Source organism: Ruditapes philippinarum, unplaced genomic scaffold (genome assembly GCF_026571515.1).
Source record: "Ruditapes philippinarum isolate M1 unplaced genomic scaffold, ASM2657151v2 ctg12166_1_1_1_1, whole genome shotgun sequence".
Lineage (NCBI taxonomy): Eukaryota > Metazoa > Mollusca > Bivalvia > Venerida > Veneridae > Ruditapes > Ruditapes philippinarum.
The window spans coordinates 3,243-29,424 of NW_026866424.1; the positions used below are offsets into that span (position 1 = coordinate 3,243).

A 26,182-nucleotide genomic window follows, 5' to 3' on the forward strand; every position below is an offset into this window, starting at 1 on the left:
TTTCCATGTATTTTAAAAGAATGTACACCTTTCATTAACTCCATTGTTTTTAGCTAAATGCATTATTTTCCCGTTTTTTATTTACACATTTTTAAGAAATATGATAAAGGTAAAGCATAGACAAAGGTATAAATTCTGGGAAATCTTAGTAAGACATTTCAGTAAAAAATGTGCCTGATAATATGTTGAAAGAGTCATTTATTTAGCTAAATGTGACATATAAGAAACTTGACTAGGTGTAGATCCGGCTTTAAGTAGTAGTCCGTACAGGCAGTACTAAAACTATCAACTATTTAAGTAGTCGCACATTAAGAGCGGAGCTTCAGAATAATGTAAAATTCTCACTGGGGTATAGAGGGGATTGTGGGGTATCGATCCCCAGGAGGGTTAAAAATAACGTTTTAAAGGCCCATTATGCTTTTATTATTTTTTTAAAGCTTTTTTATTTTGATGTTCTTCTATATTATCCAAAAAATACACATTGGCCAATTACCTGAACCATCTTTTTTTATCTGTTGCTTTTTGGCAATGATGAGTACAGTTATAGTGAATTAGTATTTTATATGGAAGTCAAATACTACAGTGTTTTGACTTCTTTATGACGAATAATTTTACAGTTATCGCTACATTATTCAGATAACAAGCATCTTACATTTCTCTGATACCATTATTTTAACATTATAAAATTCATGTTTGCTCTTTCTAAAGAAGTATGTAAGATTTCCCATAAAAAGCCTCTGGCGAACGGTTGTTAGGAGCTTACAAAAACCCTTTTTGTTGATAAGCTTAATAATGTATTTGTAAAAATCACTATTTATAGTCCGATGGAAAAACTTGATTTTTCACCAGAACATTGCAATAGAGTATATTTATAGTTCTTTGGAAAATTTTTTTTAACTGCATTTTATTTCATTCCCAACATATTTAAAATGGGGCTCAATATGGCACCAAAAGTTATCAAGTAAATGACCGACAGAACGGGATATTTTTCGCAGCATCTTTTAATTCTAGGAATACACAATTTCTGTACTAGAGTATTTTGAACGGTGGCATAAAAGTGACATTTGTATTTTTTTATACTTTTTTTTTGTTTTTCGTACATATGTTTTGTTTGTTTGTCGTACATATTTTTTTTAGTTTTGAATACATACTTTTTTTTAGTTTTGCATACATATTCTTTTTTAGTTTGCAAACACATTTTTTTTTAGTTTGCATACATATTCTTTTTTAGTTTGCATACATATTTTATTTTAGTTTTTTTGTACATATTTTATTTTTGTTTTTTTTCGTACATATTTTTACATGACGCCATTTGCAAAGTAGAGGTTTGGATAATTACACCATTTGTTAAACACCATTTTCAAACACTTCGCCATCTGTAAATTACAGTACCCCATTTGCAAATGCCATTTGTAAATACCAACATTTTCATTTTTGGAGGTATCAAAAAAATAAGAACACTTTTTAGTATCCGCGGTAACCCAAAGAAAGGTTCTGCATATGGTCGCGATGTAGTTAACATTTGTCACAAGGTGCCTTAAAATCCTTCATGGGGTTTCGGAGATAAGGAGCGGACATGAAACCCAAGTCTTTATCCTTTGACCTGTAGGTGTGACCCCGACCTTGAGCCGGCACACCTGGCATATAAGTTCTGCACATTATCTGGATGTGCTAAGGAATTGACCTAAGTTTCATAATTCTCAATTCTCAGGGGGTGGGGTTGAGTGGTGCATATTCATGGAATAATAACTGATCACCAATCAACAGCCCTTTCCAATTAGACACAAATATAACAGTATATAATAATAAAAAACAATAATTATATACAATACATATAATATAAAAAAATGGGCCGAAAAGGGTCGGCCGAAACCAGACTTGCCCGGCCGAAAACGACTGGGCCGATTCCAAAAATGGGCCGAAATGTGACCAAACCACTGTGCCAGTTTTATACTCAACTATGGGCTGTTATGAGATTTGAAGGCTGTTTTGATTGGCTAAAATATGTATAAAAAACAAAAATAAAATATGTACGAAAAACAAAAAATAAAATATGAATGCAAAACTGAAAAAAATATGTATGCAAAACTAAAATAGAATATGTATACAAAACTAAAAACAAAAAATGCAAATGTCACTTTTATGCCACCGTAATTTTGTTATATGAACACAACTTTTAGATATTTTAAGTGGTAAAATTAATTAAACTTTTATCACTTAAGCATCATAAAGTTTTGACCGCCATCTTGAACTCCACCTCAAATATTCCAATGTAGCAGATTGAAAATAAGTCAGTACTCAGTATTTAAGCAGAACTCAGATGAAACCTTTAGACCTCTTGAACCCAAAGTGCGTTGATATGTAGCATATTAACGCACTTTGGGGTCAATTTCTCGATTTTGACCCCAAAGTGCGTTGGACCCCAAAGTGCGGTGCGAAGTTTAACACACTTTGGGGTCGGACCCCAAAGTGCGTTTGACCCCAAAGTGCGGTATTACAGAGCCTTTGGTCAGATAGTTCTCCATCCATAGGACCAATCATTCTATTTATCCTGTTACCGATTTTTTCTGTTTTCGGCTAGTTCTTATCATTCTGATTGGTTTGACAATTTTGCTTGTTTGCCGCATAACGTCATGCGTTCTTTTTCAAGACGTCATCATATGACGTCACAGTACCAATGTTGAAATTTAGTTCCGTAAAATTTTTCGAATTTGTAACATTTTCACACAATGTATGCAGTCATTTATAGAAGCAAAATTTACGTACATGACATAATTTATTCCTGTTGTTAATTCAATTTGGTGTTGTTTTTTTATTCATCAGAACAGCTCATGCCTTAGATTGGTAAAATAAGAACCATAAGGAATAGAAAATTGACAATATTTTACAATTTTACAAAATCTTTTAGAAATGTGTAATCATATAAAAAAGAAACATTTTAAGTGTGTGTGTTTTTTGTTGTTGTTTTTTCTTATGTACTAAATAGTTGAAATGATTCTGAAAAATTCTTTAAATAAGTTTTAAAAAAGAATTTTCAGGATAAAATTATGATTTTTGGCCTGTTTTTTTTTTTCATTTATAATATACCTAAATTTGGCTATTTGAAAACTAAATATAGAATTATAAAAGAAAACAATTAAAACAAAGATACTTTTTGTTAAATGGCAATTACAGTAAAAATAACTGAGAGCGTTTTTAAATTAAAATACTACTACTTTTAATGATTTTAACATGAATGTATATCTTGCGACATTTAACGGTAGTGTTGCGACATTTAACGGTAGCGGAAATTCGTGCGACATTTAACGTTAACATTGCGACATTTAACGGCAAATGATTTGCGACATTTAGCGGCAGTTGCGACATTTAGCGGTATTGGTGCGACATTTAGCGGTAAGTGCGACATTTAGCGGTGTTGCAACATATAACGGCGCCACACACTGCAAGACAATAAATAAATGAATAAAATTAATTAATTAGTTAATTAATTAATTGCAAGACACTGCAAGACAATAAATAAATAAAATTAATTAATTAATTAATTAATTAATTAATTAATTAATTAATTAAATATGCAAGGTAAAATAGGCAAGGCACTGCAAGACAATAATTAAATAAATAAATAAATTAATAATAAATAAATAAACAGATAAACAAAAATAAATAAATAAATAAATAGATAGATAAATAAGTAAATAATAAATAAATAAATAAAAAAAAAAAAATAAATGAATGAATGAATGAATGAATGAATGAATGAAGCTTTTCTTTTTTGTGTGAATATTCTGAATACTTGCTTTACTGGCTTAAACTATTTTATTTTTTTACTTTATCAGAAAGGTTTTTCATATTTGTGCAACACATGTGGTCGTGAAACTTTTGTGCTATGAGAAGAAATTCTTGGATTTATATAACGTAATTTGATATAAAGACACAGCACGATAACATAGCTGATAAGCCCAGCCTGCTATCTGATAATACATCTCTGATAAATTCTTATCTTAGAATGTTCTAAACTGCAGTAAACAGAATTGAAATTTGATGCTTATAGAAAGTAAATAGTTCTACAATTTTGCCCCATTTCTATTGGCATAGCATTTCCAGTCTATTTATTCAATCTCTAAATAATGTAAACAAAATATTGGACCAAGAACTGTATATCTAGGAATTATGATTTTTTACGACTACGTTGTAGCTTTCGCATACGTATATAAAACATATGTTGTTGTTATAATTTGTTGAACAAAAAATATATATAATTTGAAGAGAAAAGTGTTATAGAGGAATAATTCATAAGTAGATTATATGTATATTTTTTCTGTATATTTAATATGCTAGAAGAGCATTCGGTAAAGTAACTACTTAAATCATTGAAAGAAGCTGTAAATTTTACCAGTTTTTCAATAAAAAATGCTCGAACAGTAAAGATATAAAAGATGAAAGTTGTTTTACTGTTGGTGTGTTACGTAATTGTTTTAAGTGACGGATTTACGGAATTTAATCAGGACTATGACGATGATGAGGAAGTTGTAATATTCAATTACAATCAATATCTACAGAAACCACATTCTACGAGAGTGGACTCTAAATCTAAAGTAGAAACGCTCGGAAATATCCTAAAAGGTGAGTTGAATTATTAAAATAATAAATACAATATATATATATTTTTTTTAAAGAATAAATAAATAAATAAATAAATGAATGAATGAATGAATGAATGAATGAATGAATGAATGAATGAATGAATGAATGAATGAATGAATGAATAATAAAATGAATGAATAAATAAATATTTTTTAAAAATAATTTTTAAATCTTTTTTGAATAAAAAAAATGTAGTTATAAAATAGAGAACACCTTAAATTAATGCTTATAATGGTTTGCATGTTATTTATGTTATTTACATGATTCTTTACATGATTCTAAAACATATATAGGTTTGCGATAACAAAAAAAGACAACAAAAAGATGGACTCTCAACTAAAATACAAATGATATATAATAAGACATGCAAAAAATAAACAAAATCTATATACATGTAAATAGGAGACAAAACGCGCAATTTTCAGACAAAAAATCCTTAAAAAAGAATGCTCACGCTCAGCTCACATAGTTTCATATGTTGTTCACTAAAGAGCCCACATTTCTGTGATATCAAAAGCGCCAAAGTCACATATCTTTGTTACGTACCATGCGTTACATACGCACTGCATGTCCTTACCCGTACCAGGTAGTTAAAATTTGGGTGTACAATTTATACCTCACACGTAACGAAAAAAAGAGCAACACAAAAATTCGAGTGCCGGTAATTGTCAATAAACACATTCTTTAAACTGTCATTTTTTTTTCAAGAAAATGAACTCTTGACTTATTTTATGCTTATCTTTCACAGGCCACATTCAAGATCTAAAGAAAACAGCCAACAAACAAATTGATTTGGTATTTCTAGTAGACAGTTCTACAAGTGTCGGGGAAAACAACTTTAGAGAAGAAATCAAATTTGTTAAACAACTTTTGTCAGATTTTACGGTTGATGTAAATCACACACGCGTCTCGGTTATTACGTTTTCCTCACGTGGGCGCGTGATACGTCACGTGGACTATTTAGCAGACGACCACAAAGACCGTCACAAATGTTCCCTCCTTCAAGAAGATTTGAAGAAAATAACATATTCAGGCGGAGGTACCTATACCCTAGGAGCTCTCTTGGAAGCAAAGGTAAATTTTGTTAGAATTAAATTAAATAATACTGTACCAGCACATGTGTACTAGGTTAAAATCTGAATATTGAATTTAGTTTTAGGAAAGCCAAATTTACAAGACATTTAAAGGCTTAATGCAATTAGAGTTTCACTTTTATTGAATTTTGAGAATTCCGATTAGTGTTCCATTAAACTAAGTTAGGACCTTCTGATAAGTGCGTTATGTATATTCTTTAAAATTGTTAAGGTCACAAGGACGCTGTATTTGGAATCCAGCCCGGCACGTTGAATATTTTCATATAAGGAAGCTATCCAGCTAACTTCGAAAGGTCTGTGGTTCTACAAAATATAAATTACCTCTCGCACCTGAAATAATTCTTCAACAATGAAAGATGGAAGGTCGCCCAAGGAATTTAGAGTGTGTGTGTGAGACAAAGCAAGAGTTGTTCAAACAAAAAAGTAATTTAGCATCAATTGAGTTAACTCTATAAGCATATGTTATAATGTACATTAAATCTAATCAATGATTATTTTTTGCATACTTGTTTTTTATTACCATCCTAAAATATGTTTTTTATTACCATCCTAATATATGTATTAATACCTTTTTAACTCTGTTTCATGAGGACGATTCATCTTTAAGCTTATTTCTTGGATGATAATGAAATAAAAATACTTACTCAGGGTAGATCAATTGATCTTTGAAAATACATGTAATTGATTAATAAGTCATGGCGGTGTTTCTATAGCTGAAAATGAATTATGGTAAAAAGAACAACAAACAAACATAAACAAAGAAATAAACAATAAAAAGGAGTGTTCAAGTAATGTTTGTAATAACAACAATGATCGCGCAATATGTTTTTTTTCTTTACCATACCTGTAAATTTAGCTGCACTCGTGTCTAATGTTACAAAGTTGGATACTGCTTAAGGTGGGACGGGGGAGGGGAACAGGGAGGGGCGTCTATTTGTTATTGTTTTAATTGCTTACGAAACTAAGGATTCCAGAAATATGAAAATGTAAAATGGAATGAAATATAAAGGAGCTTTATTTATGTAACCGGGGATGATTGAAGACTTGCTTCTATTTCATCATTTTATTGTTGGACACACAAAAACGAGCCTACAAACAAAATACTTAGGATTTGCAAATAATTGATTTACAAAATAATAAAATTACACATTTCATCCAAGTCATCAATGGGAAATAATATGACATTACAAATATATAAATTCTTTCCAGGATCAGCATACAAAAACTTTCCATAAACGATGATCAAGTTTACTATTAAGCAACTACTAATATCAACAACTATACTGGAAAGTAATTTATCAGTTACTCGTACTATGTGGAACTGGTGAAAGGAAATATTTACTTAAGCAAGAAAATGTTTCGCGGGGATTTTAGGGTCATGCACGTGAAATATTAGTGAACACATTCATACAACCTTTCAACTCACAGTGACCTCTCTTACAAAACAGACTATACAATAACGTTACCATAGTTAGGCAAACAAACAACGACACAACAGTTACTTAGTCAAATACCAACCAAATACAACATAACACGGAGGATACAATATACCAGTGATAAACAGAAAACGATACACAGGTTACATTTATTTTATCCTGTAAATAATTTAAAGAATGGTCAGTGATGACGAGCGAGTAAAATCCATAGTATGTATGACTTAGTAGTATGAATTAGGACATATTCAATTAAATGAGATATACAAACTCTCATTTTGTGTTTCATTATTTTTAAAACCACAATTGCATTGTCCAATTTAGGTACTCAACTCGCTTTCTTGCCATTTTTATTATCCAGAAAGTCTTGACAAATGCCAGAGAGACATCGAACAAGGCGATATTTTTAGTAACAGATGGCTTCTCTAACGGCGGTAACCCTAGACCGGTTGCCCAAAGTCTTAGGCAACAGGGAATTAAGATATTTACGTTTGGAATACAGAACGGGAATGTAAGAGAACTGTATGACTTTGCTTCTCATCCAAAGAACGAGTCAACCTACATTCTAGACAGTTTTGAGGAATTTGAAGCACTTGCAAAAAGGGCTCTACATGAAGGTATGTTATTATTTTCCGTTTCTGTTATATGCTATGAAATATGTCTATATTAATAATATATACAAAATTTGGAACACCACTTTATATGCTGACTGTCAACTTTTCTTTATATATATATATATATATATATATATATATATATATATATATATATATATATATATATATATATATATATATATATATATATATATATATATATATATATATATATATACATGTTTATCATGTGACAAGATTATAATTACTTGCGGCTTCCGTGGCCAAGTGGTTAAGGTTGTTGACTTAAAAAAAATCCCGCCAGAAACTCATGATGAGGAATCTATGCAGTTAGCTTACGGAACTTCGATGGTTCTACTCAAGTGCCAGTTTGTGCCTAAAATAATACACAAACGGACTTGTTCTACAAGCTGGAAAATCAGGCTTAGCTATAAGTAATTCATATTGTTTTAGATTCAATTGTTCATTAATTCAATAAAGATTAGTTTAAGGAAGAGAATCATTCTAAAACAATTTAATCCTGAGAAATTAAATGTAATTCAGAATTTCAGACCCATTAGAAACGTGTTTTATGTAGACTACTTTCCAATGATACCCGGGTTTGAATAATCTTGATAAAGCAGAAAACCTGAGAAATATGTATACCCATGTCCGTGTATACTGACATCATTTAGCATATTATGAATAGCAAGGTTATCTCCCTCTTGAAGTTCTAACGCCGCAGTCACGCTAGATGTCGCGTCTTGCGTGTCTGTGCCGTAGAGATATATGTAAGCAACGCCTTTTCCATTCTGTACCATCAGACAGTGTATAGTTCCACTATTAACGGTCATTAGTGTCACCGAAAACACGTACGTTCCACTTACCGGAGCTCGGAAATCCCCTGTGTGGTTGTTATAAGCATTTCCTATGTTTGTAATGACGTGGTCGAATATCAACGGTTGGTTAGGAGAAAGGTGTTCCAAATGATGACTTCTAATTGTTGCGAAAAATGCAACATTGACGTAGCTTTCTCTTTTCTTGCGCCTGTAAAGATTTTTTCTGAAATGACTGCTATTCACACCTGAAAGAAAAGATTAGATCCTTGAATTATCATGACTAAATGCACTAGGAAAAGCATTTTTACAGTGCAATTTTCATTCACTACTTTTTTATATGTTTAAATACCTATGTCGGAAAAATAACCCAGATATATAATATCTATTTTGATGAATAAAACATCCCACTTTTGTCTGCAGTAATGGACATCCTACGAATATCAAAGACATAAAAATAAACATAATAAGATTTTAAAAAATACAGAAAATATGAAATCATTATCATAACAACACAAACATTATGATGTTATCATCATACTTTCATATCTATCACATTATCATTTTTATTTAGAAATCATTATCATAACAACACAAACATTATGATGTTATCATCATACTTTCATATTTATCACATTATCATTTTTATTTAGAAATCATTATCATAACAACACAAACATTATGATGTTATCATTATACTTTCATATTTATCACATTAAAATTTTTATTTAGAAATCATTATCATAACAACACAAACATTATGATGTTATCATCATACTTTCATATCTATCACATTATCATTTTTTTTAGAAATCATTATCATAACAACACAAACATTATGATGTTATCATCATACTTTCATATTTATCACATTATCATTTTTATTCAGAAAGCATCATCATAACAGCACAAACATTATGATATTATTATCATCATATCATCTTTATTGGCATTTGGCAGATTCTTTGTTTATAATTTAGAAAAAATAATTAACTGCTATCACTTGACTGGTTTAACCTTCTTAACTCATATTATAAGACGTATAATACGCATAATCACATAAGATAACAAGTAAAATATTTTGCACATAAACATTTGAAAAAGGCAAAACAAACATGAACTGGCGTGAAGAATAAAATAGTATGAACTACTTATTTATGCGATAAGAAAGCATTACAGACCAAAAATGCGTTTCTTTAAGACACCTATATCTCTATACATTCCTGAAGCTCGCGCTATCCTAAAAGAATGAGATCTTATCTTGTTGTTATCCAGACCAATGAATTTAACAGCATATAGTGGTTGCTTTTGTCGGCGGCGTCGTTGTCGGCGTCGGCGGCGTCGACGTCCCCTTAAGCTTGTCCGGAGCATATGTCAGTCATGATAAGTTGGATTTACTTCAAGCTTGTTATAGTGACCCGAAGTGCAGTGCACAAGAACCGGTACTCGGCACTTCTTAATTTTTGAGTTATTGCCCTTTGTTAATTTTCATACTTTTTTTTGTCCGGACCATTTCTCCTAAAGAATAAAAGCTATGGACTTGAAACTTCATAGGATGATAGATCTCATTAAGAAAAAGTGCAGTGCACAAGAACCGGTACTTTGCATTTCTTATTTTTTGAGTTATTGCCCTTTGTAAATTTTCATACTTTATTTTTGTCTAGGACATTTCTCCTTAAGTATAAAAGCTATGGTCTTTAAACTTCATAGGATGATAGATCTCATTAAGAAAAAGTGCAGTGTACAAGAACCTGTACTCTGCACTTCTTATTTTTGAGTTATTACTCTTTATTAATTTTTATATTTTATTTTTGTCCATGCCATTTCTCATAAATTATAAAAGCTATAGACTTGAAACTTCATAGGATGATAGATCTTATTGATAAGAAGTGCAGTGTATAGAAACTGCTGCTCTGCACTTCTGATTTTTTGAGTAATTGCCCTTTGTTAATTTTCATATTTCATTTTTGTCCCGGTCATTTCTCCTAAACTATATTGTTCACAAGGCGACACATCCGACTTGCGGAGTTCTAGTTGAGAACAACATTGAACTGGTAAGAAGTCAGAGGAGACCCATCAAAACAACAGACATAATAAAAGTTTCATAAATTACAAAAAAGTGTCATATATATGAATCGAATTAACTGTCAGATTACACAATATGTATAGCTTTTACTTATACTTTTGAATCGCTTTTTAAAGTGAAAATGAAATATATTACATGTTTACTACCCAACTACAAACTTTACATTGTGACACATATATAAGAAATAAACCTGAATATATTGAAACATCCAGAGCTTTGTTAGGATCATCTACGTTGTTATTAGTCGAAAACTTGTCGCTACCGTCTTTTGTGTCGATTTCTTTTTTCTTATTTTCTTTTACATGACGTTCTTTATTTCTATTTTCTTCAATAAGCATCTGGTCGCGCGTCTGCAAGACTCGGATGTTAGTTCCCATTTGTTTGTTCTCGGCTTGCAGGGCATTTATTTGTGTCTCAAGAGCTGCCACTTTTTGTCGAAGTTCGGAATTCTCATCAGTTTGGAGTTCACACTTTACTTCTAGCGCGTTTAATCGTTTTAAAACCTTCTCTAAAACATTTTGATCAGAGTCAATTTTAAGTTTGTTTCCTTGCTGCAAACCATTGCACCAAGACAAAAGAATTATCCAACACAATAAAAGCAAAGTCGCTTCTCCGATGAGGTGCATGATTCGTGATTTTAAAATTAGTTTAAAAAGAAATTTTATGGTAGACCATTGCAGACAGTACATTAACTGATAAGATAATGTACAAATGAGGTACAAATGACAATCTTTAGTGCAAATTAATCAAACACATAGTTTGTGACACGTGCTTATCTTAAACTTGAAAAAGTTCAAGGCCCTTGAACTATTCAATGTTAACTCAAACCATTTTTATTCAAAGTTCAAGGCCCTGAAACTAGTCAGTATTAACCTTTTGCAAATTGCTTATTGCATATTGGTAGCCAAGATATTGATTAGAAATTCTAAATTTTTAAATCTTTTCCAAGTTCAAGCGCGATGACTGTCAAAAAATCTGACAATGACAAAAATAGAACTTGACTTGTATTTTCGGGTAAAATACCAACACACGCAATGTCAACCTCGGACATACGTACATTTCTACCAAAATTAAAGCAGAAACTAAATATTTGTTATTTTTTTCTTAGTTCAAGAAGGATGACTCTTTTAAAAAATAATCGGATCAAAACCAAATTCAAGCTTGATTTGTATTTTCTGGTAAAATACCTGCACATGCGAGTTCAGCCTAATACATATATTTCCACAAAAGTAAGAGTAGGAAACTGAAAATTTCATTTTATTTTCCAACATTCAAGAGGGATAACCTTGTCCAAAATCACCGAACAATGACCAAATTCAAACTTTTCTTGCGCATTTCTATAACATATCCATAATTATGTTAAATTTGAGTTAAAATGTGTACAACTGTTGGGGGAAATAATAAACAGAAATGATTTTTATGCTCCCCGAAAAATTTTGGGGGAGCATAATAGTCGCCAGGTTGTCCGTCCGTCCGTCCGTACGTACGTCCCGAATTCGTGTCCGGTCCTTAATTTTGTTACTTGAAGTCGGATTTTACAACTATTTCACAGAAATGATCACCGTATTGAGACGACGTGTCTCGCGAAAATTTGGGTCGCTACCTTGAAGGTCAAGGTCACAGCACGACCTTGAAACAAAATCGTGTCCGGTCCATAACTTCGGTCCATTACTTCGTTATTTGAAGTCGGATTTTATAAATTTTTAACAGAAGTGATCACCATATTGAGACAACGTGTCACAAGCACCATTTGGGTCGCTACCTTGAAGGTCAAGATCACAGCATGACCTTGAAGCAAAATCGTGTCCGGCCCATAACTTCGTTTTTTGAAGTCGGAATTTTCAACTATTTCACAGAAATGATCACCATATTGAGACGACGTGTCGTGCGCAAATTTGGGTCGCTACCTTGAAGGTCAAGGTCACAGCATGGCCTTGAAGCAAAATTGTGTTCGCCCATAACTTGGTTATTTGATGTCGGATTTTACAACTTTTTCACAGAAATGATCACCATATTGAGACGACGTGTCGCGTGCATCATTTGGTTCGCTACCTTGAAGGTCAAGGTCACAGTATGACCTTAAAGCAAAATCGTGTCCGGCCATAACTTCGTTATTTGAATTCGGATTTAACAACTATTTCACAGAAATGATCACCATATTGTGACGACGTGTCGCGTTCAACATTTGGGTCGCTATCCTGAAGGTCAAGGTTACATCATGATCTTAAACAAAAATCATGTCCGGGCCATAACTTCGTTTTTTGGAGTCGGATTTTACAACTTTTTCACAGAAATGATCACCATATTGAGGCGACGTGTCGCGCGCAAATTTGGGTCGCTCCCTTGAAGTTCAAGGTCACAGCATGACCTTGAACAAAAATCGTGTCCGGCCCATAGTATTGCTTTAAGCGCAAAGATATATTGATGATAACATTTCATGATGTCTTTAAAAAAATTAATCATATTTACACTGACGTTTGGAGGAGTCAACAGATTGCAGTAATTTTTGGAACATATGTGTCACATCATAAAATACAAGTCAAGTTTGAATTTGGGTTCACACCCATATATTTAACAAAGTTATGCCCCTTTTAATTGTCAGATCTTGGTTAAAGTAATGGTCACTAGACGATAACTATTTAAGAAGTCAACAGATTTATACTCCTCTAAATCTTCAGATTTTTGAACAAAATGTTTCCAGATGATAACTCCTGGAGGATTGTTATATTTTTTCTATACACATGTGTTTTACTAGAAAAAGTTCAAACTTGGGTTTAGACCACTAAATTTTAACATAGTTCTGTCCACTTTTCATCTTCAATTTTGCGCAAAATAAAGTTTTAAGATGATATCTCATAAAGGAGTCAATTCATTGAAATTATTTTTGGTAGTTTGTTGTAACATTAAAAATACAAGTCAATATGAAATAAGGCTTAACACCACAAAATTAAATTGACACATAGTATTTCAGTTTAGCTAAAAAAATGTCGCTTCGACTTGGATTAAAAATATTTTTGGTACGCAGATGTAACATGTTTTAATACAGGTGGAGTTTAAATTTTGGTCCAGGCCACTATTTTTGTCTCCCGCTTTTTCGAAGAAAAAAGGGGGATATAGAAATAGGCTCCGTCCGTCCGTCTGTCACACTTTCGTGTCCGGTCCATAACTTTGTCATTTATTATAAAACGCAAAGAGGTAGAGCTTAGATATTTGGCATGAAACATCTTCTATTGAGTATCTATCAAGTTTGTTCAAATAAAATCCCTGGGGTCAAAATTGGCCCCGCCCCAGGGGGTCATTGCTTTTCCTTATATGTATGTAGCAAAAAATTAAAAAATCGTCTGTTAAAAAACCGAAAGAGCTAGAGCTTAACTATTTGGCATGAAACATTGTCGGATGAGTGTCTACACAGTTTGTTCAAATAAAAGCCCTGGGGTCAAAATTGGCCCCGCCCCGGAGGATAATTGATTTTCCTTATATGTATATAGTAAAAAAACTTAAAAAGTCTTCTTTTAAAAAACCCAAAGAGTTAGAGCTTCGATATTAAGCATGAAACATCTTCTGGTGAGTGTCTACCAAGTTTGTTCAAATAAAAGCCCTGAGATCAAAATTGACCCCGCCCCGGGGTACTGATTTTCCTTTTATGTCTATAGTAAAAACTTAAAAAATCTTCTCTTAAAAAACCCATAGAGCTAAAGCTTAGATATTAAGCATGAAACATCTTCTAATGAGTGTCTACCAAATTTGTTCAAATAAAAGCCCCAGGGTTAAATTGGCCCCGCCCCGAGGGTCTGATTTTCTTTATATGTCTATAGTAAAAATTTAAAAAATCTTCTTTTAAAAAACCCAAGAGCTAGATCTTAGATATTTATTATGAAACATCCTCTAATGGGTGTCTACCAAGTTGGTTATAAAAAGCCCCTGGGTTGAAATTAGCCCCGCCCCAAGGGCTTATATACAGGTTAGCGATTTCAGGGTCATCATGGCCCTCTTGTTTTTTTTTTAGCTCACTTGAGCTTGCTCAGGGTGAGCTTTTAGGATAGTTGAATGTCATCGACTGTCGTCCGTCCACATTTGTTCGTTAACACTCTAGCGGTCACATCTTTGCCTCAATCATCATCAAACTTTGTCAGGATACTTGTCAAGGTAAATTGCTCAGATGAGTTTGATCATGGGTCATCTCGGATGAAAAACTAGGTCACAGGAGCTAAAAATAGAAAAATCTTATTAATGGCTACTGTTTGGATCATTGTTGTGAAAGTTTGTTTTGATGACTTCTAGGTCAAGTTCGAATATGGGTCACCTTGGGTCAAAACATCATCCAAATATGTAAAAACCTAGTTAATACACTAGTGGTCACATTTTTTGACTCATCAAACTTGGTCAGGATGCTTGTCTAGATAATTGCTCGTATTAGTTCGAACATAGGTCATTTCGGATAAAAAAACTAGGTCACAGGAGCTAAAAATGAAAAAATCTTGTTAACATTCTAGTGGCTGTTTGACCCAAATATCCTGGAAATTGGTCTGGAAGTTTGTTTTGATGATTTCTAGGTCAAGTTTGAATATGGGTCACCTGGGGTCAAAAACTAGGTCACACCGCCCAAATATGGAAAAACCTTGTTTACACTCTAGTGGTCACATTTTTTACTCAATTATCAGACTTGTCCAGAATGCTTGTCAAGGTAATTGCTCGGATGAGTTGGAACATGTGTCACGTGAGCGATCTAGGGCCATCTTGGCCGTCTTGTTGTTTTTTTGGGTCTGGACACTATATATAAGGGTAGTCACCATTTTTGGGTGTGGACCTAGTTTTGGTCACAAATGACCCTAATATAGAGTCCAGGCACCGTTACAACTCCCTTAAATCCAGGTTGTTATTTAACATAAAGAGCTGTCGATTTGACATAAGAATACACTGCTGTAAATATAAATGACAAAGCGAGTCGCTACTAGCTTTTTAAAAGCTAACATTGTTGGTTGTTTTATAATGACACTTATCCGAATTCCAACACAACAACAACAACAATAAACAAACAAAAAATATTCCCCTAACCTACAGCAGTATGAAACAAGGAAATATATAAAGTTTCTTAGTGTTTTGCAGATTTGACTTCCGGGAGGTATATTGAGCAAATTCCTTGGAAATGTAATCGTTTGTGTGTAGGCAGGAATTGTTGTGACACGGTCGCCACGTGCAATTGTGGCACACATACTGGCAAATATGAGTGTATGTGTCCCGCTGGATATTTCGGTAATGGTCTGTTCGGAGGATGTCAAGGTAGGTTTTTCCCACAATTATACTTGTTCCGTTAAAATTATAATAGTTTTGAACATTTAACTGTTTGCAATCCAATTTGAATATATGTACATGTAAGCATTCAAATACACGAATAGAAAGTAATTGGTTATAGTCGTATTTTCGAGTCCTGAGTAAATTACGCTTTATAAGAAGTGTTTTAGACAATTGAGCCGTGTCACAACAAAACCAACATAATGGGCTTGCGACCAGCATGGATCCAGACCAGCCTGCGCATCCGCGCAGTCTGATCAGGATCCATGCTGTTCGCTTACCAACCCTATTACAAGTACAGAAACTGTTAGCGAACAGCATGGATCCTGATCAGACTGCGCGGATGCGCAGGCTGGTCTGGATCCATGCTGGTCGCAAACGCACTATGTTGGTTTTGTTGTGACGCGGCTTAGTTTAATAACTACTTACACAATGTATATGTCGTCTTATAGTGCAGGGGCATTTATGATACAGAGTATATAGTTGTAGACTGTATTATAGATAAAAATATTGAATTTAAGCGTAAAACCCCGAGTCTATAGAAATATCAAATCCATTTATATATATGCAACATTGACCGCTGATTTAACGGTATTTATAAGCTACATGGACAGTTGGTTCCAGGTCAAATGTCTGAAGTCTTAAACATATAATTTGAAAATCTTACATTGATCGAGTGAGGACGTGATCTGAACTTTATTTTTCACACAAGTTATTGACCGACATCAAACCTCAGTTGGAGTACTTTTAAAGCTCCCATTGTAGTGAGAATATTCATATTAGAATGTATTGTTCTTAAAATCACGCTTCACCTTTCCTTGTAGAATGCCCATCAGGAACATATAAGCCAGAAAAAATTCCAGGAGATGTGTTAACGTGTATTAAATGCCCGGATGAAAATCAAATCACAGTTCCAGGGGCCACATCGGTTCACCAGTGCGTGTGTAGGAAGGGTTACAGGAACTTTAAAAACAAAGGCTGTGCAGGTATATATATATATTTGTCATTGCGGCCGGTCGTATATATTTGTTCCGTCTTGTACTCCGTATAAGTGCACTGGTACTGTTTTAGTCGTGTTCATATCACAGAAGTGCCCAACCGTACTCTATTTTAGTTATGAGTGTGCAAGCGGCAATAGAAGTAGTCAGCGAACTTGACATAACTAAATAGGAACCATGAATGATTTGCTATAGGTGTGTATTAAGGACGTCAATATAATTTTAATATAGATCTACAACATATGTGACTTGTTCCAAAGTACCACTTCTTGAAATCAACACCGTTGTTTATCAAATTGTTTCGTCGACGGAAAAAGTGCATTGTGGACAATGCGTGGACGTGACGTTATATGATTGAACATGACGTTATACTGGTACCTTACAAAACTACCATATAAACCAGTTTTTATTATTGTACCGGGTACTAAAATGTTTTAGATATGTTAATTTTCATATCTTGAAACTGACGGCATGCTTGCACCAGATCTCTATCACGTGATATATTTAACTGTTGGACTTTTATATGTTCTTTTATCAACAATGTCGAACGATGTCACTCACAACCTGATGATTTCTATTACTTCCACAGTGTTAAAATGTCCATCACTTGAAGTACCAAAGAACGGCTACTTTGTTAACGACAAGTGCAAACACGTGTTTAATGCGGCCTGTGGTCTACGGTGCAAGCCTGGGTATGAGCTTCGTGGAAGCAGTTTGAGAATTTGTAGAGAGGACGGCACGTGGTCCGGCACCGAAACTGAATGTATTAGTAAGTTAATGCAATATACTTGTATTTGTTACATATTTTTCCAGTTTACATGATGACTACAGAGGTAATAATCTGAGTTTCTTTTTCTGAAACCAACTTAATCATCAGTATGTTTTTTTTTCTCATATTAACACAGGGCTATATAGCGTAGACTCATCGAAGTAAAGAAGGATATTAGTGTGATTGTATATGATTACTGTATATATTTATGTTATATAATTATATAAATTGAAATAAATATTGTTTAAACTAAGAAAGGATACATAATTATGTAGATAAATATAAGGTCTTTGACATAGAGGACAGAGGATTTATCTTAGTTTCAAGACATGAATTATAATTCTACTATAATTTTTTTGACTCTCTAAATTTTAGTGAAAACTTGTCCAGCGTTGATGACCCCGAAAAATGGAATCATGATTTGTGACACAGACGACTTCAGTTTCAACACCGTGTGTAGATTTACATGTGACACTGGTTACAAACTCGTTGGTTCCCGAAAACGCACGTGCCTCGCCATTGCGTTCTGGACTGGAATAAATACACGGTGCAGAGGTAAGAAATTAGAATGTCTTTCATAAATATCGTTTAAGCATTATCGCCAAATAACTATACTTTTTACATATAATTAGTGATGGAAAATTGTAAGATGCACAGAATGACCTAGATGATACTCGATTGTAATATAGTTATCAACTTATTCCATTTTCGTAGATAATTTTGACAAATTGATCTTGGTAAAAATGTATTGAAAATTAGTGTTTTGAATTAGTTATGGCAATAAATAATAGCAGACTTGCATACACCCTAACCTCAATCCCGAAAATGAAACAACACAAAAATAACACAAAACATTTGATTTTTGTACTGTTTGCATTTAATATGAACAGAGAGTCTGCGGGCAATGTTGATAAAAATTATAAACAATGATTCGTTTTTTATTAGAGGTTACATGCAGACCACTTCCGATTGTGCGAGATGGAAGTATCTATCCCCCGGCATGCACTGCCGGTGACGTAGCATTCGGAACCACGTGTTCAGTCACGTGCCATCCTGGATATTCACTGATTGGACCACACAGTAAACAGTGTCTTCCTGAAGGGGTTTGGGCACCAGCTTCAGATATTAGTCAATGCGTAGGTAAGACGAAAACCAGAGTATCCATATATTTAAATTTTCATCATTTGAAACAAGTGACATTTGTGATCTGACGTGTTGATGATATCTTGGCTTGAACCGCCCATTCCGAGAAAAATTTATAGATGATAAAATTTGACTAGCAAACAATTTTACTAAAGAGTTGCCGTCCATATGTGTTAATAGAAACGTAGACGATGACCCAAAATTTAACAGAAAAAACAACAACAAAAACAAGAAAAAATAAAACAAATCAAAGGATTAAAAAGAAAGAAAAAAATCAATTGCGAATTTAATTCTTGCCTAACATTTCAAAGAAAGTATAAATTTTGTTTGAAAGTGTTACCTGGAAAGTTATTGTCAAAGTGAAAAAATTATGTCTGATAATTTTTGTTACAGATACGGCAGCACCGTTCATTATGTGTCCGTACAATATTGAAGCGGAGACGGACCTTAATGAAAACACTGCCACCGTCTCCTGGCAGGTAAGAAAAACTAATGAAATAAACATTATTAATTCTTTTCTAAATTAAAACATTTTCCCCATCTTTTAAAGAAAATTTAAAGTTATTTTTATGCATATGTTTTAATGTTTAAAGTGCTTATTTACTTTATTTCTCGACTGTTTAAATTCATTAAAACCAGCAGCGAATGACATGATAAATAAATAGAAGATAGTAAGTATAATTTTAACAAAATCAAATAAATCTAGCCTACCGGAAAGTAACTGGACAATCATAGGATTTTCATAATCGCGACTGCCAGCCTTTTTTAGTTTAGACAGATTGTATATATGATGATACATGTATACTCTATAATTAATTCCTTGAACTAAGCAATTAGTGTACTTGTCCCCATCGTCGGATACCCACGATTGATAAACATGTTACTGATAAATATTAATGGTTCGGCCGTGGGTATCCGACGATGACTTGTCCCTTGCTCAAGGACACAGTTATTGCCTGTACCTAACGGGGTTTAAATGCACGCGACAAGCAAGTCATGCATAACTAGTTCGGCGCGTTCACCACATGGCATTGTCGCTAGTCCGTGGAGCTTTATATGCTTAGTGAAACAGACTGTGTCCTATTTAGCTCGACTTTTTTCAAAGAAAAAAGTAGAGGTATTGTTACAATTATGGCGGTGTTCCCCTTGCCGTCCGCAAACTTAAACTTTTTTAGTTTTTGGTGTATTGTCTTCATACTTGGCCAGAGTAATTCTTTGGACAAGACTTTAAAGTGGACGAGACTAAAATTGACCTTTATTTATAAATGACCTTGACTTTCAAGGTCAAATATCTAAATTTTGCTAGATTTTTTTGATTGGCTATACGTATAACTTTGTTATTTTTGAATGGATTGTCTTCAAACTTGAACTCATCAGTCTTTTAGAATAGACTTTCAAGTTAACCAGACAGACCTTGACCATCACTAATAAATGACATTGACCTTTTGAAGGTCAAATCATTGAAATTTTCATTTCTTTTTGTGGTAACTGGCCATAACTTGTTATTTATAAATGGATTTACTTCATATTAAGAAACAACTTTTTCTCGGATAAGACCTTCATGTTATATCATATTCAAATTGACCCATTTATTACCTTGTCCTTTGAGGTTAAATAAATGAATTTTCACTGATTTTTGCTGTAATTGACTGTTACTTGGTAATTAATGAATGGATTATCTTCATACATGAAAGTCTCTCATTTCTTTCCTATAGCTATGACATATGGATCGTGTGCACAGTTTTAGATGTAAAATTTGATATCAGCTGACTTAGATTTATGCGAAGTGACCTACTTTTGAACTTTGATAAGCTGACAAAGATAATTTGATTAAGGTCCTTGTACAGCTATGAAATTTGGACCATGTGCACAGTTTCAGATCTAACATTGAACATTGATAGGTGACCTAGATTTTGACTAAATGACCTACTTTTTTGTCCTTTGATGTACAGCTGTGAAATTTGAACCATTTGCACAGTTCTAGATTTAAAATTGAACTTTGATATCAGCTGACCTAAATAATTTGACAAAGTGACCTACTGTCTTGTCCTTTGATGTACAGCTATAAAATTTGGACCATGTGCAAAGTTTTAGAGGAAACATTAAAGCTTGATATCAGCTGACCTAGATAATTTGACAAAGTGACCTACTTTCTTGTGCTTTAAACTTTCGATGATGTGCACAGATTCAGATGTAAAATTGACCATTGATCATTGTGGTAATGATTCATACTTGAATAAAACAACAAGTGCAACTAGACTTATCTATTTAATTTTTTTTTTTTAAAAAGGGACAAACAAATTTCTTTTCTTTATTTTCTTTAAAGATTTGGCTGAACCTTTTATTTGTTTGCATTTAGAAAAAAAGTCGAGGGTTATCCCCACTCGGCGATGGCTCTTGTTCATGCACTCTTGAAGAACATGGTATAATTTTATACCGTTAAAATGAGAAGGAAAAATCTCCTATGATTCTATATAATGTATAATACATTTCAGGTACCTTTAGCAGTAGATAATTCCGGATACGTTCCTATATTATCTTCCATACCCAGCGGTAATGCCACCTGAACGGTTTCCTATTGGCACAACAAAGGTGACGTATATGGCCGAGGACCTAAACAAGAACAAAGCCGATTGCCATTTTTATATTATCGTTAAAGGTATAATATTGTATTATATAATGAGTACAATGAGTTTAAAAAGATTATATTATGTCAGTATCCAAATGTTTTCAACACTGCAATATATGATATATCTTTCTTTTATAAAGTAACTTTGTTGAGTGCAACGGCTCATCTGCAGCCATTTTGAATTGCAAAATACAATGAAAACAATACATTCATATATTCGTGCTTTAGATATTTATAGTAAGGGTAACAGCAAGTGTTTTCCTTAGATTTTATTTTAAATGAATTGTTCTAAAAAACCACCGTCTGCTTTGTAATAAATCAGTTGGATTGAGAGATAGATATAAATATCGTCTGTTCAGTTTGATTTCAAGAATTATCATTTTGAAAATTACAGATTGAATGATTTTCGTTTGCTCTTGGATCAAATATTTTGATTTCATTGTAAATGAAGAAAATTTTAAATGATACTTGAACAGGACTGTACTTTTAGTTATTATATTTGCTTACCTATTATTTCAGACAAACAGGTGCCGACCATAGACCGATGTTTCTCTCCATTACCAATTGTATCACCGGAGCCATACGCCGAAGTTTCGTGGGAGGAGCCTATTTTTAGTGACAATTCCGGAAATGATGTCAAAATCAGACGATCACACGCTCCGGGCCTTTTCCCAAAGGGCAAAACGGAAGTGGTCTACAGAGCATACGATGATAGTGGAAATAATAGATCTTGTGTTTTAAGAATAAACGTCATCCGTTAGTATGAATTCGCTAAATTTTATATTTGATGTTAGATATTTCTGTAATAACCTAAGTAGAGCAATACTTTGAGGTCTATATCTGCAACTATTCATATTTCAAAATTTCCATGCAGTTTATTGTATGCCTTTTCAGATCAACTATTTTCCAATTATGTTTTTAGCTCATCCATGCGAATACCCTCCTATCCCGTTAAATGGTAATAGGACATGTTTCGAGGACAGCGAGGGCGTTGTTTGTCAGTTCACGTGCAAAGAGGGATATGACTTTGCGATACCTCCTGCGCGTGAATATAGATGTGCATTTGATAACGTGTGGGAACCAAAAGACCAGACACCAATTTCAGATTGTTCAGGTAATATTGAATTTGTATGAGTTGTGTGTTTTACATGTTAATGTACTTGTCAGGTGTGGTCATAGTCTATTAACTTATATCTTCACAAACAAATACCAAGTCAGCATTCTTTTCTGTTTGAACCGTTGATTACAAGTTTACTTTCGTTCCTGATTCTTAATCATAACACAACATGTACTCAAAGGGAGATTTCATTTAATCTATCCCAAATAATTTAATTAAACAGTATCTGATCAAATAGTTGTTTCTTTGCGTACATTTATTTTTTATTTGCAGTCTACAGTTATTAAAGTTAGATACATGTATATCAATAGTGCTCAATTTCTGCCTGCGTTTGTATGTTATTTATAGTCATCTAGTCACCTAGATTAATCCATTGGTTTCACTTCTATAAAATAAAAGCATACTGTTATGTGATTTAAAGGTAATCATAGCAGAACAGAGATTCCTTATTCCAGAATCTTCAAAAGACCTTGAATTTAAGTCTCACAAAAATTTCTGTCAGTAAATTTAGCAGGAAAAGCAGATTCACAATCCTAAATTATGCATATAGAAGTGCCTAAACAGTAAAACACATTTTAGCTTTTTCTTTTCTTTTACAAGTAATATATATAATCTTGGTACTCTTTAGCATTACAACAATCTCATGACGTCATACAACCGGCATCCTTCACCTTTGCTGGCTTAGTTGCTTGCCAACAACGAATAGTGCTTACAAGACTGGAGAAGGACTTTGAACACAGAGTTACAAAACGTGTAAGTATTATTATCCATGTAATAATACTATTTCAATTTACGTGATATGTCTAGAACCTGTGATATGTCTAGAACCTGTGATATGTCTAGAACCTGTGATATGTCTAGAACCTGTGATATGTCTAGAACCTGTGATATGTCTAGAACCTGTGATATGTCTAGAACCTGTGATATGTCTAAAACCCGTAATATGTATAGAACTCGACCAATGGTCAATTTTTAAAAATGAAGTAAAATCAAATAATAAAATGCCACAATGAATTGTAATTTTGGCTTGCTGATTGAATGTAAATGATTTTCAAATTTGATTTAATTTCAGATAAATGAACTTTGTGAAGAAGGCGTGGATTGTTCCATCCGGGACCTCGAGACGACATGTGAACAGCAAGATGGTATATAATTACACGCTTATCCTGTGCTTATTAATTAAACAAATATTGATAATAATGAAGTATGAACAGTTATTCAAACACTTATACTGTCCATATAATTATTATCATAAATATAACACTGTCTAGATGGCCACAATCATATCCCCCACTTCCTTCCCCCAACATAAAGAAATTCTGCCAAATGGGAAATGCACATAGTTCGTACAAGTTATGGAATCATCCTTTTTTAGTAAAATGGTATATGTTTATCCTACATAATTTCTTATAATTTCTTGTATGAATATGAAAACATTTTTTATATTAATTTTATATTTAGTCTATATTTATTCATTTCCGCTCGATTGTAGACTATTCATTTCCGCTCGATTGTAGACAAAGCTTGAAGCTTATATGAATCTCTCTCTTCTCAGTTTCTTGGAAATTATATGTAATGGTATCTTCAAGGAAAAAATATAAGACCGAGAAGGGACCACTGCGTTATGAGAAAGACGCCTCAACAACTATGTCATCCCTCCCATTATACATTAGTGATATTACATGTATACCGCATGCACAATGCAAGTCTATTTTCCAGGGAATTTGCTGAACGGTTATTATTATTCACTCTATGAGTGTAACCGGAGAAAATATGCATTCTATTTCAAGGATCGGGATTACGTATTGTTCTTGGTCGGGATAAAAGGAGTGTCATGGAAAGAAAGAAGAACAAACGTATGAGGAAGAAAAGACAGACAGAAGTACGGACAGAGACGATAGAAGACAAACAAGCCATCATAACATTTAATTACCTCATTGCAGGTAAAAATATTATAATAATTGTATGTCTCTTAGTTTCTGGTCTAGCATCTTTTGTAAATAATTGTGGTCTTATGCTAATAGATTGATCCTGGTTCTACGGTTTTGAACAACAGCAGTTCTCCAAATGCACTTGATTCGTGTGCGAAATCCAAGGATTTAAAAAAAAAATCATCTTCAGGAATAGAAATAAATTTGATGCCTACTTGTCGTAGACTACTTATTAAAACTAACTTTTTCATGTTTAAGTCTGAAACTTTTTTTTTCTTGCATTAATTTTCTTAGTTATCCATCTGTCTTTACTTACGGTATGAGTTTTAAAAAACAAACACGGTAACAAAGCAGAGATGTTTTTAATATTTAAGGGTCAGCCGATGACAAAACGTCGTCTTCCTCAAGTAAAGCCCCGGCTCAAGACCAATTACTTCAGGTGGTAGAAAATATCAAGACGTCGTTAAAGAAAGATGCTAAAAGAGGAGAGTTTAATATTGAAGTTAAAGGAAAACCTTTAGAACTTACAGACATGAAGTTTGACGATAACCCGGTGTTTGAATGCGACCAAGGCAGTGTGGTGGTAAATAACGCCTGTGGTATGTTCTCTACCTGTGTTTCATATACCATGTTTTTTTATTTAATCAACGTGACATTATTATTATGTGAACGATATCTTTATCTGATAAAAATATTTAACGATTTATATACATGCAAAGTAAGAGGACAGATTGTTTAATAATTATTATATTCTATCTTGTTAACGTTCACAATATTTGATTTTGTGCATTTTTCACATGACCGCGTAAATTGATCATCGAATACCACTCCATTATGGTAATTCCTAACTAATCATGACTGATTCCATTCCGTGTATTTCCGACCAGGCAAAAAGTTTTTGTAAATTTAACTTAATGTGATTTTCAAATACATGTATATTTTACTAGCTAAATGCCCAGTGGGAACGTTTTTCAACGTCGTATCGGAACAGTGTGAGGCGTGTCCTGTAGGAACATTTCAGCCAATTGTAGGACAGCTTTCATGTCTGTACTGTCCCACGAATACATCAACGCCCGGCCTACATGCTACAAGTGAAGACAGTTGTAAAGGTTTGTGAAAGCGCATAGTCATTCTTTTTTCGTAGAATAACTGAGAACAAATATATAGTCATATACATTTACCGTAGCATATTTTAGACAATAAAGACGTTTTGAATAAAAGAATATGCAGTTTATACGATTAACTAGTATAGCTATAATCTTCAAGAGCAGAGGCGATTGACATATGAAATTTATTTATTTCTCAATAAACTAATTTTGTAATAAAAAAACTTAAACAATCTTTACATTCATTGAAGTGGTAATACAGGAGAGGGCCTAAGATAATGTTGTAAGGACGTTTGGCCAAAACTCTTTGTAAATACTTTTGATGATCATGTTTGTAAAGTTGTGAAATTTTAGACTGTGTGTATATTAATACAATTTTATGTTATTAAACTAAAAAAAGTAAAAATACACGAATGCCTCTCACCATGTAATTCATTTCGGTATACAAACATGAATATTAATAGATGATTTTATCTTTTAAGTAAAATTTATATCTAAGGTACTTCAT

General features: G+C 33.1%; 2 protein-coding genes across 2 annotated transcripts in view; one reads left to right on the top strand and one right to left on the bottom strand.

Moving 5' to 3' along the window:
* Nucleotides 1-4,422: 4,422 nt before the first annotated feature.
* Nucleotides 4,423-26,182, top strand: part of LOC132732428 (sushi, von Willebrand factor type A, EGF and pentraxin domain-containing protein 1-like) — a gene marked incomplete at its 5' end in the record, with an annotated part of 34,023 nt that continues 12,263 nt past the window's right edge. Inside the window, 18 exon segments of the mRNA XM_060718844.1 lie at nt 4,423-4,623; nt 5,393-5,718; nt 7,533-7,788; nt 15,796-15,969; nt 16,806-16,967; nt 17,569-17,748; nt 18,124-18,303; nt 18,694-18,888; nt 19,285-19,370; nt 21,387-21,437; nt 21,439-21,550; nt 22,040-22,276; nt 22,443-22,634; nt 23,266-23,390; nt 23,710-23,782; nt 24,428-24,580; nt 24,943-25,167; nt 25,516-25,677. Of these exon segments, the coding sequence (XP_060574827.1) occupies nt 4,437-4,623; nt 5,393-5,718; nt 7,533-7,788; nt 15,796-15,969; nt 16,806-16,967; nt 17,569-17,748; nt 18,124-18,303; nt 18,694-18,888; nt 19,285-19,370; nt 21,387-21,437; nt 21,439-21,550; nt 22,040-22,276; nt 22,443-22,634; nt 23,266-23,390; nt 23,710-23,782; nt 24,428-24,580; nt 24,943-25,167; nt 25,516-25,677 (3,076 nt within the window).
* LOC132732429 (multimerin-1-like) lies at nt 8,165-11,386 on the bottom strand. Its single transcript, XM_060718845.1, has 2 exons — nt 10,880-11,386; nt 8,165-8,851 (listed from the first exon to the last, which is right to left on the bottom strand). Exons 1-2 carry the CDS (start codon nt 11,376-11,378, stop codon nt 8,367-8,369), a joined length of 984 nt encoding a protein of 327 aa, XP_060574828.1. The 5' UTR covers nt 11,379-11,386; the 3' UTR covers nt 8,165-8,366.